Below are 17,638 nucleotides of genomic sequence, written 5' to 3'. Positions count from 1 at the left end.
TCAGAGAAGACCTTAAGGAGAGGGACAGGAAAGAAGAAAATGTGGATTAAAAGAAAAAGGGGGGAAAAAACATTGTAGCCTTGAAGCAGGATTTTTCCAGGAAATTTTATGCAGCTGCATGAAGGTTCCACCATGAAATAGTTAAAAACAACCCTTTAATGTTAAAAACAACATTTGTACTTGATGAACATGTGCACTTACATGAAACAACCGATTGTGTCCCCTAAACATTTGTCTACATTTCCACCTTTTTCTGCCTGGAATCCTTAATATCTCAGATGGTCCTGTGATGGCTTATACTCTCATATCCTCTACTTGTCAGATTCATCTCTTGTCACTTCTGTAACTCCTGTGGGTATGGAGGTGCCATCCTTCTCCTGCATGAAAGTTTTTTTTTTTTTCTCTCTGAAATTGTGTGCCTTATCGACCCACACATTTAATCGTGTGGATGTGAAAACTCCTGACACACAGATTCTTGTGTGTGTGTGTGTGTGTATTTAGTGTGCTGCAATCTTTCCCTCTATGTCAGATGAAGCAGATATCTGGCTCTCACACTGACATTTTGCGTCTAATGAAACAATGAGAGAACCTCCATGCCCTATCAGTCGTCTTTCTCTTTTACTCTGCCTCCCTCCTTCCCTCCCGCCCCAACCCACAGACACAATAACAACAGGATGAGTGACAGAAGCCACAGGGATGGAGTTAGGAGCAAATAGACCTCCTGTCTGATATCATTGCCTGACTTGATGCACTGACTTTACCTCTGGACTGGGGACATTAAAGCAGTTGTCATCCATTATGTTTACACTGTTGTTTTGTTTGTTGTATTGTATCTCAAAAGTTAACAAGAAAGTTAATGAGCCAGGAGACAAGGCTGTGTTATTAAATCATTAACACTGCTCTGTTGCATGCTTGATTCAGATTGGTCACAAAGAGTTGATTCATTTTGTATAAGAGCATGGATCTGAAGCTATTTCCACTTGGTGGTTTATCATTCTAATATGCAATAGTAACAGCTTACACAGGGACTTGTATTGCAGATACTCACAATACACTGATTTTAAAAATGACGTTTATTTTTTTTTTTTTTCATATTTTTTGGAAAGAGTCTTCAATGTCAGGACTTTGAAACATTCCGAAGTAAATCTGTAATTCTTACATTTTCCAATATGGGAAAGTCTTCAGATTTTGTAGGTTTTGTGATTTCTCAGTAACATGACAAGCTGCACTTTTGTCTTATCTCAACTTCAAGAAAGAGCAAAAAAACAGAACTCAGTTATGGAACAACTGATAGCTGTTATAATGTTAGTGATATATGAACTACAAACAAATAAAATGTATGTTGTGTTTACTCAGTAAAAATTGGAAACCATAGGAAATTGCTGTGATATAAGACAAACCATTTGGGAACATGTTATTTTTGGAAAATAATCTATGTCAGTATGGTAACAGCACTCCACTTTGCCTTTTTTATTCATTAAACATTGCAAACCTACTAAACCAAGAACTCCTTCACTAATTAGGACCTTCATAGCACCTCTTAGCAAAGTATCTGGACTAAAGCAAATTCTTCTTTTAGATCTCTTCAGAGCTTTACTGGTGTCTACTAAACAGCGTATAACTTCTAAACAGCATATAACTTCATGACTGTTCTAGATTGAAGCACATCAGACACCAGGGCTAGAGAGTTTTTCCCCAGGTGTTAGGGCACAAAGCACTAGAGCACTCTACTAATCGATATGCCCATACTCTTCTCACTCTCAGTTTATCACTTTCTCCTTTTTTTTTGCATCTCGCTGTGTTTCTTCTAACTTCACAAATATCCTCAAATCCCTCCCTACTAAGTAACCAAAAGAATGCTTTACTCTTCATCATTTGACAAAGTGAATTCGACTGGCACTGGCAGGTAAAATAAATATGTTGTCAAGCCATTCCTGCATGATTGACTAGACTGCCCAAAAACAAATGCAAAAAAAGTCTTTAGCAGCATGGGGTTTGCCAGAGGCCATTTTGGCCCCAGCCAGATGGTATTTGCCAAGAGCTAGAAGGGCTGCCAGTTTCCCAAACAATCACGGCCACCTGTGATGAATGGCTCAGTGGCCACAGCAACACCGGCCCAGCTGCAGGCGCACAGGCTGTGGATGGAAGCGAGGGGAAGCTGTGAGGGGACGATAGACTAAACAGGATTTAGATGCTTTCATGTTGCGTTAGGCCTAGGCTGAAAAAAAGTCATGTTTACTGCAGCTTGAAAATGGATAAAAGAAAAAACACAAGACTGAGAAATTTTTATGGGTTTGCTCTCCTTTGGATAAATATAGCTGCAAAGTTTCACCAACACTTGACTGCTTATTGATCTGCAATAATATCTCATCACTGTGGCTGAGTATCCTAAAGACGCTAACCATCCTTTTTCTCCTTTATTTCTGCAGCAGGAATGATTCATTTTTTCTTAATCTTTGCTGTGTGGAGACCTAACCTACAGCCCTTGTTTTGTTTTTGTTTTTTGCAGAGAGATATGCTAGATGTGAACCAGATTATGAAAGACTTGGCCAGCATGGTGCATGAACAAGGGGACACAATAGGTGAGATTTTAATTATGTCTGTCCATGCTTGAGGTGTTTGTGTTTCCATGACTGAAGTGAGGACTACTTTGTGTTAAACTAGTTAGGCCTGTTATTGATAATCACTCCTCCTCATCTCTCTTTGTTCTCGAACTCCCTGCTGCACAGGAGTAGAGGAAAAGAAGACACTGACACTCGATAATGATTCAGTTGACTCAATACATCAGAGACAGAGCGTGCTGAAGTGTTGTCTCAGATCAGATCTGTGGGGATACAGAGAGAACACTGGGTTTGTGAATTAGGAGTGAGTACACTGGTTATAAGATACACACGAAAAAAGGACATTTTAAAGGTTATTGTATTACATTTATATTTATCTTTTTATTTATTTTTATCTGACACACTATTGGATTCTAATTAGCAAGATATGCATTATGTGAAACTAATGTTTCTTCATGCATTGGAGGAAAAAATGCATTCACATTTGAACAATGGTTCAATTAAAGAAAATCATCCAAATAATATTTGTCATTTTGTTGTAATATATGTAAAATTACAGAAGAATTCTTAGACAATGCTACTGTAAATGTGAGGCAAGGTTAAAAACTAGCCCAAGTAAAACACTTCCAATACATTTTGGTCAAATATACTATTTATGTTTTGAAGTAGATAGCAAGGTACATTATTGAACGAAAAAGGTCAAGTGACAGTGACGTTCACCGGGTTTTCACAGTCAACTTCACACTATACCTATACAATCTCTGTCCAAAATTATGTGGACACCTGACAAACAGCAAGGTGCATTTACTCAAAAGGAAACTAGTAAGAGGTGCTAGTGTTCCTTACATACCAGCCTGGCTTTGCACAAAAGTTGTGAGAATTCAATTTAATTATATTTCATATGAATGAATTCTTAAGAAAAGCTATGAGCAGTAACTCAGCCTCACCCTCTAACCTTAACCATTCATCTCCATTTATATGCATTGGCCTTTATTCTTATTCATTTCTTTGGAAGAGAGTCTTATTCATTTGGCAATTGTGAGTCCAAACACTGGAATGTGAATCTTCTACAAGGAAGCATTCAGCAAAAGTTCCCTATTTAAGATGAAATTATTAACTTAAATTAAAACCACCTTACTTTATCCAGCCCCTTAGAGACATATTGCAATGCTGTCCCTATTGGAAAATTAATCCATTTATATTCTAATTGGTACCTACCGGTCATAGTGTCCTTTTGTCTCAAAATTTTAATTAATCCTCTGTGTCCCATACTTCTCCTAGTAGATGAATAGAGGGCATATTCCTCAAGGAGACTTTGAGGATATGCCTTTGTATTAAGATGCACTATAAATATATCTACTCAGGGTTGCACAACTATTCACTTTTACTTAATCTTTAGTAATTTAAAGTTATTTTATTTAAAACAAACATTTAAAATATTGCATTACAATGCTGTTAAACAACAGCAAATAAAGCATCATAATCCATTATTATTAACAGCTAGGGAGGCAGTCTACAAATGACAGTCAATAACAAAAATAAATAAGTCAGTGCAACAAATGTACAAAACATGAAACCTGTGTATCATATTACGCTATTTATCTGTAAACTTCTTGAAATACATTCATCTGGATGACCTGGCAGACCAGGCTCAAGTGGCTCAGCTGTTTAATCTGGAACTGTAATTGTGCAGTGTGGAAGGTACAGTAGCATCAAAGAGGTTTTTTTCAAGTTGACAATGACCCACCATGTTGAACTATGGCTTCAGCAGTATCTGAAAAATAGACTAGATTAGCCATTTTCACTGTCATGTGCTGATTCGCACAGTGCTAGGGTGATGAAGCAATTCACTATTCCACAGCTTTAACATTAGCATTGATTTTTGTTGTTGTTTGTTTTTCTTTTTGTTTGTTTATTACTTTTTTTTTAGACCACCCCAACAAGGTAATAGCTCCCAACATCTTTGACTAGTGAATATATTATTTGCAAAATTCCTAATATATTCACAGACACTCATAGAGCTTTCTTATCTTGTCTAAGTAAGAGGATAAACCATTTTGTCTCCCAAATTCGATCCTCAGTTAGGACACTTAGACAATGAGAAATATCAAAAGACTCATCATTCCTTTATTCATCTTCTGTAACTGTAGAAATCAAAAGATATTATAAATGTAACTGTGGAAGTTTCAGAGCAGATCAGGTTGCAAAGCAAGGGTACAATAAAACGGAGCAATAAAGTGCATTTGGCCTTTTCAAACAAGATTTCACAAGTGGTGTTTTACTCTGTGTGGTACAGTTAAATCTCTATTCTTTTGGCTCTTCATCTTGCTCCTACCGCTCTCCCTTTTGTGTCTTTGTCTCAGTAGGACAGCTTGTTGAAGACCGTGTGTTGTCAGTCGAACATATATAGAATTAAGTCAAGACAGTAAAGAGATTCTCTGCCCACGCTTTCTCTATTTTTTATCTTCTTCAACACATGCAGTAGAAAGTCTGGCAGATGTGAATGAGAATTTAACAAAAAGGAAATTTATGGAAGGAATAATTTAACAAAGAACTGTAGCTTCTGGTTTCCCCTTTCAGTTTCACAAATGCACAAATGAAAAGCAGTTTTTCTCTTTTTTTCCCCAAAAAATAAAAATAAGATGTTTATACAATGTACTTCTTGATATTGCTCAGTTCATCTTTAACATGTTGAGTCAAGTACAGCAGTGGGTTGTTTAGTCTGTGTGAGCAAGTATGTATGTAAAGGGAAAAATACATTAACATAGACCTTTCAGGCATCTGATTTTCTAAAATTACTGATAGAGTGAAACGTAGAGTACATTACCATTTTTTTTTTGCAATTGCATAACAATACCTCGACAAAATTATAGTAGAAAAAGTAGTGTTGTCCAATTCAAAAACTAGTAGTTAATATTGCAAGGAAAATGAAATAAAAAAAAAAAATACTCAAAATCTTAATGAACCTCTGAATACCTGTTTTAATTGAAGGTCTTTTGCTGCATTTTCATCTCTGTCCATGAACTCCAACTCCCAGAACACATCGGCTCCTAAAAACACAGCCGCCACAAAATACAATCCCCAGTTCCACACACCACCTGCACATTCACAGTCTCCAGAGTTCTAATCACACACACACCTGTTGCCAATTACACACCCACACAGTCGCTGTATAAAAGAGGCATTCATTCATACAAACTTTGTAAGTAAGTTACACAGTGTGCCTAATATACTTGCTAAACCATTGATCTCTGTATTGAGATCCTTTTTTTAAATTCTTGTCTCAGCTACGTTGCTCTGTTTGCCTCGTGACCTACTGTCTGTTTTTTTTATTTATATTTTGATTCTGTCCCAAGATTTGTAATGGTTTGCTTGAATTGTTAAACTGTTCAAAATGGAATGTAATTATTAATTACAATTATAATAAGTTAAATTCCGACAAGGTTTTATGAAGATGATATACAGTATGTATATAAATGGAGAACTACACCAGGTTACATATGTAACCCGGTTCCCTGAGAAGGGAACGAGGTGCTGTGTCACGACTGACGCTATGGGAATGCTTCATTAAGGAAGTTGTGTTTGAAGCTCTGTGTGCACATGTGCCAATTTAAAGCCTCAGATAGGACATGTGAATATGTGCAAATAAGTCTACATCACATTACCCCAGCTTCTACTTGTCTGAAGGAAGAGCAAGTGGATGTCCGGGGTATGGCAAGTGATGCATCGTCTTGTTCCCTTCTTAGGGCACCATTTACATACATAACCTGGTGAGGTTCCCTTTTAAAGGAACTCAATGCTGCATCATGACTAACATTATGGGAACATTAATACACATGCTGCCACACGCCAGTCTATATGCCGTGAGAGAGCATGAGCAAACCAGGAATAGAACATCAATTAGCCCTGAAGGACCCAGGACCCTGGAGTGGGGTCCAGGTTATAGCCTATAACCTAATAAAGGTGTGTGGAGAGAACCAGTCTGCCACAGCACAAATTTCTTGGAGGAGAACACCCCTGGCCAAGACACTGGACAAAGAGATACACCTAGTAAAGTGAGCTCTTGCAGACAAGATTGCCCTTGTTCCAGCTCCGAACGCAGATGAACCGGGAGGAGGACTTATGCCACAAGCTCAAATGGTGGACATAAGCTCTCAAGGCCCTTACTGGGCAAAGCAAGTGCAGACTCTCCTGTTCTGCCAACTCATGGGGCAGAGGACAGAAGGCCTGCAAGATGACAAGACGACCAGGCATGCTGGGCAACTTGGGGACATATCCCACCCTGGAGTCCAGGATAGCCTTGTACATGCCAGAGGAAACTTCTAAGCAAGCGGGTGAGACTGATAGAGCCTGCAGATCACCAACCCTTCTAAGAGAGGCCAAGGCGAAGAGCAGAGTTGTCTTTAGGGTCAGGCACTTCTCAGATGCTGACTCCATGGGCCCAAAGGGAGCTTCCAGCAGCCCCTCTAGGACCACAGAGAGGTCCCAGAAGGAAACACATGGTCTGCAGGATGGTCTCAGCCACCTGGCTGCAGCACAGAAAATGAGACACCAGAGGGTGCCTACCCATGGAGGCCCGAGGACAAGTTTCAAGGTCATAGTTCGCAGCAATAGCAGCCACATACCACACAAAGTAGCCATATAAAGTAGCCACATAAAGTAGAAGGAAGGCCCAGAAAAAGGCGAGACTGCAGGAACTCCTGCACTGTGCCGACTGGGCAGTGAACTGGGTCCTGACCACACTGACCACACCAGAGGTGAAAAAGCTTTCACTTCAGAGCATACAGATTTCTAGTGGAGCGAGTGGGTGTAAGAGTGCCCCCTGTGCCTGAGAGAGTAGATCTTTCCTGACAGGAATCTCCCAAGGAGCGCTATCTAGGAGGGAGGCCAAACTTGTGTGGGCCAGCGAGGAGCCACTAGAAGAAGGTGGACTTGATTGTAGCACACTCTGGCTAGGACTTCTGGGAGCAGAGCTCCCGGGGGAAAGGCATTTGCACCAGAGTATCCAGGCCCAGAGGGGCTAGGAGAGAAAGGGACTACCATAGCGGAGAGTGAGTCAACTCCTTGGAGGCGAACAGATCCACTTTTGTACGGCCGGAAATCTGCCAGATGTTCACCACTTGTGGGTGGGGATGCAACTCCCCAGGCCTCAGCACCTGCCTCAACAGGAAGTCTGCATCCCGATTTATGTGCCTGGGATGAAAATTCCTCTCAGTGAAAGAAACCTGGTCTCTGCCCAGAGCAGAATCTGCTGCACCAACCTGAACAAAGGGTGCGAACGCAGACCACCCTGATATTTGATATAGGAAAGTATTGTAGTGCTGTCTGTGTGCACCAACACATGGTAGCCCACATGGTAACCCCTGGTAGTGATTTTCATCCCTGTGCACACCAACACATGGTAGCACCAGGGTAGAGTGGGAGAAAGAGTTTCAGTGGTAGAAACATGGCCCTCATCCCCAGGCAATTTATGTTCCATGCGAAATGAGGACCCTCTCAGAGATCCTGGGTGGGGAAGCCATCCAAGACTGTTTCCCAGCCCGAAAGTGAGGCATCCGTTGAAAGAGTCTTGCGACAATGATGCACCCCTAGAGTAGGACCCAAGGTCAGGAACCGGGGTCTTTTCCACATAAGAAGGGTATGAAGCCTGCAGCGTACAGCCCTTATAGCACTGAGGGGATGCTTTCGGGGATGAAAGCCCTCACCCCTGAGCCTGAACTGGAACGGCCTCATGTGAAGCAGACCCAAAGGGACAATGTTGGCTGCTTCCACCATGAGGCTGAGCACTGTCTGGGAGGCTTTGGCCTAGCTGAATAGCTTTCACTGCTGACAGTGTGGAACCACCCAAGCAGGAGACAGACATGCATCGTGGTGGAATCCTAAACTACCCCCAAGAAGGTAGCTCTCTGAGAAGGAGAAAGTACACACTTCTCCAGGTTCAACTTGAGGGCTAGAGACCTTATATGGGCAAGCACAGCATCTCGAAGACTGGCCACCATGACCTTCGACTGGGCCAGGATGAGCCAGTTGTACAGATAATTCAGTACATGGATGCCCTGGAGACACAGTGGTGCCAGCGCAGCATCTATGCACTTTGTAAATGTGCATGGTGAGAGGACTAGACCAAAAGGAAGAACACAATACTTCACAATGCTTCACCCCCAAACGCGAACCTGAGGAACTGGCTGGCCGGCCTCCCTAGACTTTGATGGGGGGGCATGGACCGTCACACTAGCCCTTCTTTCCACTGTGAGTGAGTGGGGGGGGCAGGTGCAGCTGGAAGACGGCCCAGGCTGCTCACTGCGGTGATGGATAAATTCCCTGAAATCCGTCGAGTGCCTATTCACCTTTTGATGCCGGACGACGACCAAGCTCACTACGTTGCTGAACAGGCCCTGACGTGAAATTGGGGCATCTAGGAGAAAGGACTTTTCTCTGTCATTAATCCCTGTTAAGTTAAGCCACAGTTGCCTCTCCATGGCAACTAATGTAGCCACAGAATGGCCTAGGGCAAGGGCCGCCTGCTTTGTAGCACGGAGCGCGAGATCTGTGGCTTGGCATAGTTCAGAGACTGTCTCAGTGTTAAATCCCTCGCCACAGTCGAGTTCCTTCAGCAGGTCATCCTGGTAGGCCTGCAAGACCACCATGGTGTGCAGGGATGCACCAGTTTGGCCTGTTGCTGTGTAGGCCCTCCCCACAAGGGCTGAGGTGACTCTACATGGCTTAGAAGGGAGCGCAGGCTTCCTCCATGCCGGTGATGTCTCACAAGTATCTCTTCAACCCTGGGAATGGCTGCATACCCATGATTTTCAAGCCCAATGATGGCCAAATAATTAGAGGAGGCTGGGGAAAAAAGGCTTGCAGAATAAGGATTCCTTATTGTCAGGAAGCAGTCCTCAAGCTTAGAATGAACGGTGCTAACTTCCTCTTCAGGCCAGTTTAAATTTAATTTAACAACAGCTCACATTAAAACATCAAGGAACTCCTCGAATGCCACTGACTGCAGTGCCAGATTGAGAGAGGAATGCCCTTCCTCACCTACCTCGAGGGAAGGACCCGTCACTTGTTCCGCTTCTGCCAACTCAACCTGCAACCCCCATGATCTAAGCCTCTTCTTTCCTAGTTTTTTAAATGTCTTCCTGAAGACAAAGAAGCTAGAGTAGATGCTCTTTTATGGACTTATTGGTGCATACCACATTCCATCACATGTCCTATCCGAGCCTTTAAATTGGTGTGTGTCCACACAGAACTTCCTCAATGAAGCATTCCCATAGAATCAGTCATGACACAGTGTTGAGTGCTGAGAAAGAGAACTTCTGATTACATGCTTCTAAGCATGTGTAGTGAGCACTGATGAAGAATATAGAGCAAAACTCTTGATGGATGCATTGTGGTGCACAAAGCCTTTACCTGAACACAGAGTCACTCCTGGGGCCTGGATTCAACAAGTAAAAATCAGAGGAGCCAAAGTACAACAGAAAAACTAATGTCTATACCGAGGTCAGTCCAAGTTCAGTGTGTTTACTTTCCTTTGTGCAATACACAGTAGAGTGACTTTAATAATTTGTGAGCATTTTATATTCAGTTTTCATGTAACTTCACATAAACCAGATATTAAAACTAACCTAGTTAAAACAGTGGGTGACACCAGCAATTGACCGTAATTTTAAACAAAATGTTGACAAAAATTTGTGGTTGTTGATGTTTATGCTATAGACATGCTGTAGACTATAGGCATTGATTATTATTAGCTTTTTCTTTCAGTTCTATTTTTTTAACTTTAACAGTCCAGTTTCTAGATCTTGATGTTCAGTGGATCAGCTATCAGCTGACTTTTAACTCATCCCTAGGCCTGCTGTTAAAAGATACACAAATCCCATTTGACATGTTGTGAATCAGTTAATAGGCTGCTTTAGGAGAGTCTAATGATGGTTTTCAACATGTCTTATAGGCACTACACAAATAAAGTGTTTCCTAACTCTAACCCTAATCAACAAACAAGAACTTAATTACGGACAATTATATGGTGTATTATTGTTCACTTCTATAGTGGATGTGTTGTGTTGCTTAATAAGCACACACAAAATATGACATGTACAGAATAAAATTGTTATTTTGACTATAGTCTTTTTAGGTAAAGCTTTGTAGTTTTGTTATGTATTTGTCAAAATGAATCTAAGTATTTCTGCAGCAAAGTAGCAGAAGTTAAAACAGGGCACTGACATATTCCACCTGAAATATTTTCAAAAAAATAAATATAAAAAATATAAAAATATATATTTCTTGAAAAGAAAGAAAGAAAGAAAGAAAGAGGAAAGAAAATATTTATTATTTAATAAAGAAAATATTAAATAAAAACATGCTTATCCATCAGAAGTGATTGGTAAGGAAAATGTGGGACAATTTTCTAAGCACTCAAATAAAGTTGGAGATCTTGGACAACGTTATAAATTTGAGGATTTGGGGGGGAGAAATGGAGAAGGTGGGTAAAAATAAATCATATAAGCCAGTTAGATTAATAATTATAACCTAATTAATTAAAAAAATCAGTATAATATAGCATTTATAAATTATTTTGTTTTTATTCTTTTTTTTGCCTTATAGATTAAACATGGAATTCTACCAAAGTATCAGACTGATTACGTATACTGTACATTGGATTATGTAATCCTAGGATTAGGTTTTATTATATTTGGACTGGAATCAGTCAATCAAATCTGGCAAACAATAATATCTAACTGTTGGTTTGACATGAAGAAATCTCAAGTCACCCATGAAAACATGAGCCCCAGGTGTGTATTTATTAAGTCCAATACAAATAAGGGTTCAGTGGATGACAGTTTGTGTAGTATATAGGTTTGTGTGGATGGTGTATGGAATTGGTAGAGGGTGGACAGGCCAAGATAAACATATCAAGGAAGCTTAGATTAGGGCTTCTAACCGGCTGACTGGCTGTAACAAAGCCTCTACTCTTGTGCTGTGACAGGCTTCAGAAAACTACAGGTCATGTTGTGCTGCTTCTGCCGCCAAGCACACACACGCACACACTGTATCACCAAAGGTGAAAAGCACATGAAGGTGAACTAGGCATAGCAAGTCAAACACACACAGGTGTGTGTGGAGATGGCAAAAGGATATGCACGAACTAAGATGCATTTACATTCATAATGCATAATAATTTGTGTGTGTGTGTTTGCCTTGGTGTCTAGTTCACCTTCATGTGCTCTTCACTGATTCAGCTGAAGGGCCCTCAGCCACATGGACTATGCTTATTAACTGATTAAAAGGTGCTCCAAGCCAATTAGGTATGTGTTTTATGACTTATCCTGCTGCTTCCCTAATTGATTATTTATTTGATTATTTTTGCCCTATTTTGGGCCATTTGCTCCATGCATGAGCATGTGTTTATGTGTGAGTGAGTGCCTGAGGAGTCTTCAGATAAGAGCTCTTTTTATTTAGAGTCATTTAGAGAATTTGTTCTTGTAATTCCTTAATGAATTGGGGATGTTGAGCTTGAGGAAATTAAAAAGCATCAGTCATTGTATTGCATTTCTGTAGCCTGTGTTATGAACATTTTCACAGCTGATAAGTTTGTTTCGCACTGCCTGTGCATGTAAAAGACTTCATTAAAAGGGTGGGAAGTATAGAGGGGTGACCAGGTGAGAGCAGATGTGAGTGTGTTGTAACATCATTAACATCAGAAACTACATACCTCAAATAATTTGATGCTCCTGCTTGCAAAGTTGTCAGCTCTACGATGAACTAAAAAAACTGCCTTGTTAAATGTCATTGTCTATGCAATATGAATAATTCAGGTGGTTAAGAGAGTGAACATAACATGTTGTGAATGGTTTCCTGTGATTAAAGCTATTGTAATAAATTCTGCTTACTACAGTGCTCCCAGTGGTATTAGACATGGCTCACTGTGACCACAAGGTCCGTTTAACTTTGTGTGGTATTCCCCAATATCATACTTCAATCTAATGACCCGTAGCACTCAGCCTAACAACAGTGAGATGTCACCTAGCCTGCAGGGTCTTCATATCACACATGTCTGGTGATCCATCAAACCTACACCTCGTTCTCCACTCTTGCTTATTGAAATATTGATTGATTATGTGACAGCACAATGTGTCATCTTCCTTTCGTGGTTCTTAGAGCCTCATTCTTCATTTTTTTGCTGTCTTCTTACTGGTACAGTAATTGGTCATGGATGATAGATCAGTAATAAAAAAGGGGTAGGAGGAAGTACTTAATCCAAGAGGGTCAGACTGGTCATTTGCACACACACCGCCACACAGACACGCAAAATCCAGATTATTTCAGTTCTTGGCTTTCCATATGTGCTGTTCTTGATGTAACTTACTGAGACCTTTTGACCAAGCACTTCTGTCATGCTAAAGGTTCATGGCCTAAGTGACAATAGTGAGAGACCACATAGGGTAGGCTAAGCAAAGAGAAATTAAAGTATAATGAAGCTGAAGGATGAATAAAAGTACCACTAAAGCTGTTGAACTCACAATGGTTTTAAAAACTTTTGAAAAAAAAACTTTTAACAGCCCCAGTGCATGCTTAGTAGAGAATTTCAGCAGATCAAACTGAGCTTTCAAAAATACAGTAGCAACACTGATAGTAGACACCTGACCATCACACCTATATTTGGCCTATATTTTGTTCTTGTTTTTTATGATGTAGCTTTGGTATTTTCCTTCACTGGAACTAAGAGGTCAAAACATATTCTAAAAGACAATGCTTATGTGAGCATAGTCAGGTTCATGAATTAATAGATGGTTTGGAAGAACTGAAGAAACCTGCACAGAGCCCTGACCTCAACCCCACAACACAGTTGGCATGAACTGGAATGCTGACTGCTCCCCAGACTGACTCATCTGAAATCAGTGCCTGACCTCACTAATGCTTAATGAGTAAATTCCTACAGCCATGCTCCAACATCTAGTGGAAAACCTTCCAAGAAGCATGGAGGCTAATCTAACAGCAAAGGGAGTCTAGTGTTCAACAAACACTTATTTGCTGTATAGTGTATGAAAAAAATACACTGTATGGCATAACAGTTGGCAATCTTTCTAAGTTTGATCTATTGCCAGATACCTTTGCTAATTTTAAATATTTATTTCTATAAATAAGCAAGGCCTGTGGAAAATGTGGAAAGGTTAAAATATGAACTGTCAGAAATTGATTTAAATATCTTATTATTTTGTTTGTAATAATATTATAAGGGTAAATACTGGATACCTTTGACTATAATCAAGATGTTTCCTCCGGCTTAGATATGGATATGTACAGTAACTATAGTCCAGAGACATTGTGACTTCATTAGTAGACCCCTGTTGAAGCTTGTAGTGGCCAATCATGCATTTATGCAAATAGACTACATGGCTTTAAACGAAAATAGTTGATTACAAAAAACAGAATTGTACAAAGAACATATTGATGAGAATCAGTTGATTGGTTGCTTAATGAAGGATTACAGTGTCTAAACTGGACTATAATCGAATAAAGAGTTCTAACAGTTACTTTTTAACATCTGAATAAAGCCTATGATTCTCAGGCTGTTTCACTCTCCCTGTGTTTCATTGTGTCTCTCCTTGGCATGGCAGCAACAGAGAACACAACCAAATCAAATCAGAAGAAGATAAACAAAACCTCATTAGTTCTAGCAGCCAGGCGGAGGTGAAGTCTGAACGTTTGCTGCTGCCAAGCCTGCACTGCTTTAACCCCGCTGTAACTCATTCACTTCTGCCTTAGTTGTGCCCCCGTGTGTGCTGAACCGCACATTTGTTTTTAATTGGGAAGGGAATTGAGTTTGCATTTGAATCAATGTTCTCACTTGGTAGAATAAGTACATGTGCATTGGTACAAGACAACTAATTTGGATTATTCAAAACTAATAAATGGATGCCTTTCACGTAAATTAAGAAAGCAAGTGCATAACCCGGCTTTTGTGCATTTCTTATCTACTTTCATCAGGTAGACTGTATTTCCAAGACATCAAGCCTTTTTTGTTTACCTTTTTGTATAATGACATCATCATTTAAAAGGGCACCAATATTTCACAAACATAAACATTTAAATGTCATGATCAGATTTAATCTTGAAATATATCAGATGCCAATATTAAGGTAATTGAAACATGATTTCAAACCAGTGCAACACGCAACACAAATGCAACATCTCGGTTACACACTTGAGTCACCTTCACTCTAGAAAATGTTTGATTTTGATTTTTATTCTTCCTTGACAGGATGATAGGAAATGACGTGCTTGGTTAAAGGTTATAATAAAGAAAGCAACTGATATGTTTTGGTGTATCTAATTTTTAAGTTCAGGATTATAGTATTAAACCTACCATTAATGGAAGTGCTTTGGAAAAATGTTTCTTTTCTTTACTCTAAATAAAATCTCAGTGTGCCAGTGTTGAATTGTTCATCTGAATATCAGTGGCTGGTTCATTGTTGGACATATAATGCACTATATGGGGTGTAGAAGCTGTTATTTCATACCACATGCAGTGCACCAACATTTGTGATTCTGCCATTTTTGTCAACGATGTGAATAAAAACACAGATAAAATGTAAGGAATATATACACTTTTGATGTTTTTCAATTACCTGTTAATTATTTTTACAATAAAGCCATCACCTAACCAGATGTCATATGTCAAATTTATGAGCTTTAAATTCTTTCATGGTTTCTGAGAATATACAATCTCCTCATTTGTTTTTATTTGGGTTAAACCATATGGTAACTAGAGTACATCAATGGTTTTTCTTGCATATGACAAGTTAAAAAGTAGTTGTAGAGCAGCATCATATTTCATCCTTTTAAAATTCAGCTTAACCTGCTATATGTTGTTGAGCGATTTATGAACTGAGACACTTTTGTCAGAATCAGTCCTTCTGCTCTGTTACTCACTTTCTCTTCCTTCACATGTGTCTGCAAGGCATGTGGTGAACAAATGCAGCATTTCCAAACAGTATTATGTGTACAGCATGTCTTTATTATATTCAGTCATGTATCAAAAGTGCCTAAAGGATATAAATGTGTGACAAATTTCACAGCCTGAAAGAATAAAATGAACAGTGCAAAACAGTACCATGTTGATTTTAACAACCAGGTTAGTTTCATCACTAAAGGCTGTGAAGCAGTAAACATGAATAATAGTACTGTTGCTGTGTCTTTCTTTTTTCTTCAGACAGCATTGAGGAATACATTCAGACTACTGCCTCACATGTGGAATCTGCTAACCAGGAGCTTGCTAAGGCCAGCCATTACCAGGTAAAATTTAAACAGGTTAAAATTAATTCAATTATGTATACTGAAAAAAAAAGAAAACCCAAGACTGTCCCAAGTACTTGCTGTTGCACCTTCATGCTGTCTAGTTTTACACCCTAACAACATCTCAAAATGCACACTTGGAGTAGAAAATCAGGGCTGTAGTATTTCACTTTTATAGATGATAATTTACTAACAAGCATTAAGATTATGACAGAGCAAATTGAGGTTCAGAGGGTGGATCCTGAATTTACTAATTTACTGTGCTAGTTTTACAATATTCTTCCTATGTACTTCTACCTCCTAAATAGATGGCAGTAGGCAAAGTGTGTGTGTGTGTGTGTGTGTGTGTGTGTGTGTGAGTGAGATGCCCTGTGATGTACTGGTGTCCCCTACAGGGTATATTCCTGTCTTGCAACCAATATTCCTGCAGCATTGGCTGTGGAACCACTAAGACACTGACTAGAATAACTTGGTTTGCTGAATGAATGAACAAATAAGCACAAAAAAATACAAAAAGGGAATTCAGTAATGATAGCAGTTTTCTGAGATCATCACCTTCAGAGCAGTAGAGAGGGTTAGACAGATACAGTTTAACAGTTCTAATGAAAAATCAAAGCAAACAATCCAAAAAATTTGTCAAATATATGGCCAGAAACTGGCAGAGTTTCAGGTGATTGGCAAACAGGATACTGTAGCAAAAATTAGAACACAAAATCCAGGAAACAAATAGAGTAAAAAAAAAGCATAGAGAAAAACCCTAGTAAACAATGCTGTGTATTTACTTCACAAAGTTTATGAATGGATGTCTTTTTTTAAGCAGTGAGTGTGTGGGTATGTAATTGGCAGCAGGTGTGTATGTGAACATTTTGTGTGGAGCTGGGGATTGTAGTTAGTGGCAGCCATGTTTGTAGGCTGCAATGAGTTCTGGGAAATGTTCAAATTCAGAGCTGCTCTGACACCCACATCTGCTATCCACTGTCTATCCATGTAAATGCTGATATTTGTTGCATTTTGTAAAAACACAGGACATGAACAGTACATTTATGTAGAAATTGATATCTCTTTGCATTGAATATGTTTACAGTACTGGTAGATTTTCATAAAATTATTTGATAGCATTAAGATAATAATAAGTGTTGATTTTCCTTTACTGTTGAAGGCCAAGCATGTTTACATGTTTAAGAACTAAGCTCTGCACAAATCAGGTGTCCAAATCAGCAAGAATCGCATGCTTATAACTTCTCATAGGAATAAAGAAAAAGTCCTCATATGCTGAGCTTCATGTTTTTGAATGAGCCTTGTACCTAATTTATGCTCCCATAATTTTTAGGAGCATGTGTGTGTGTTGTATAACTAATGATGGCTCTTTGTTAGCAAAAAGCTAGCTAATTCATTTAGACCTTCTGTTGTTCATTAATCTATAGTTTCGGGAATACATTTTGACCATTACAGCAATCCATTAACTGAAATGTATATAGCTGCATTATTTTCATACTTCGTTTTTAGCTCCAAGCATCTGATTTTTTTTTAAAAGTTAATTGTGCATTATATAAGTTGTTTAATTAAAAATGAACATTAGTACACACTGCTATCCATTTTACTATTTAACTCTTAGGAGGAAAAAAAAGTGTAGGAAAAAGTGGAAAAATTACAGTAACTATATTAGTAACACAATTTGCTTTCTACAGTACAATTTACAGTAACACAATTTGCTTTCCTTACTTTCGCTTTGGTTTTGCTATCCCCTTTTCTGTTCTATCATTTTGTTTCTTTAACATTTT

General features: G+C 39.2%; 1 protein-coding gene across 3 annotated transcripts in view; it reads left to right on the top strand.

Annotated features, from left to right (window-relative positions):
- tsnare1 (T-SNARE Domain Containing 1) overlaps positions 1-17,638 on the top strand; it is a 157,340-nt gene that overhangs the window by 86,641 nt on the left and 53,061 nt on the right. For 2 of the 3 annotated variants that reach the window (XM_058400940.1, XM_058400930.1), the window contains exons 9-10: positions 2,510-2,582; positions 15,775-15,857. In XM_058400940.1, the coding sequence (XP_058256923.1) occupies positions 2,510-2,582; positions 15,775-15,857 (156 nt within the window). Of the gene's footprint in view, positions 1-2,509; positions 2,583-2,729; positions 2,887-15,774; positions 15,858-17,638 lie in introns of those variants that run through there. The other variant, XM_058400950.1, reaches the window with a different exon arrangement.

This window comes from Hemibagrus wyckioides, linkage group LG01, assembly GCF_019097595.1.
Source record: "Hemibagrus wyckioides isolate EC202008001 linkage group LG01, SWU_Hwy_1.0, whole genome shotgun sequence".
In the NCBI taxonomy this organism is placed as follows: domain Eukaryota; kingdom Metazoa; phylum Chordata; class Actinopteri; order Siluriformes; family Bagridae; genus Hemibagrus; species Hemibagrus wyckioides.
This window is presented reverse-complemented; position numbering and strand designations above follow the sequence as displayed.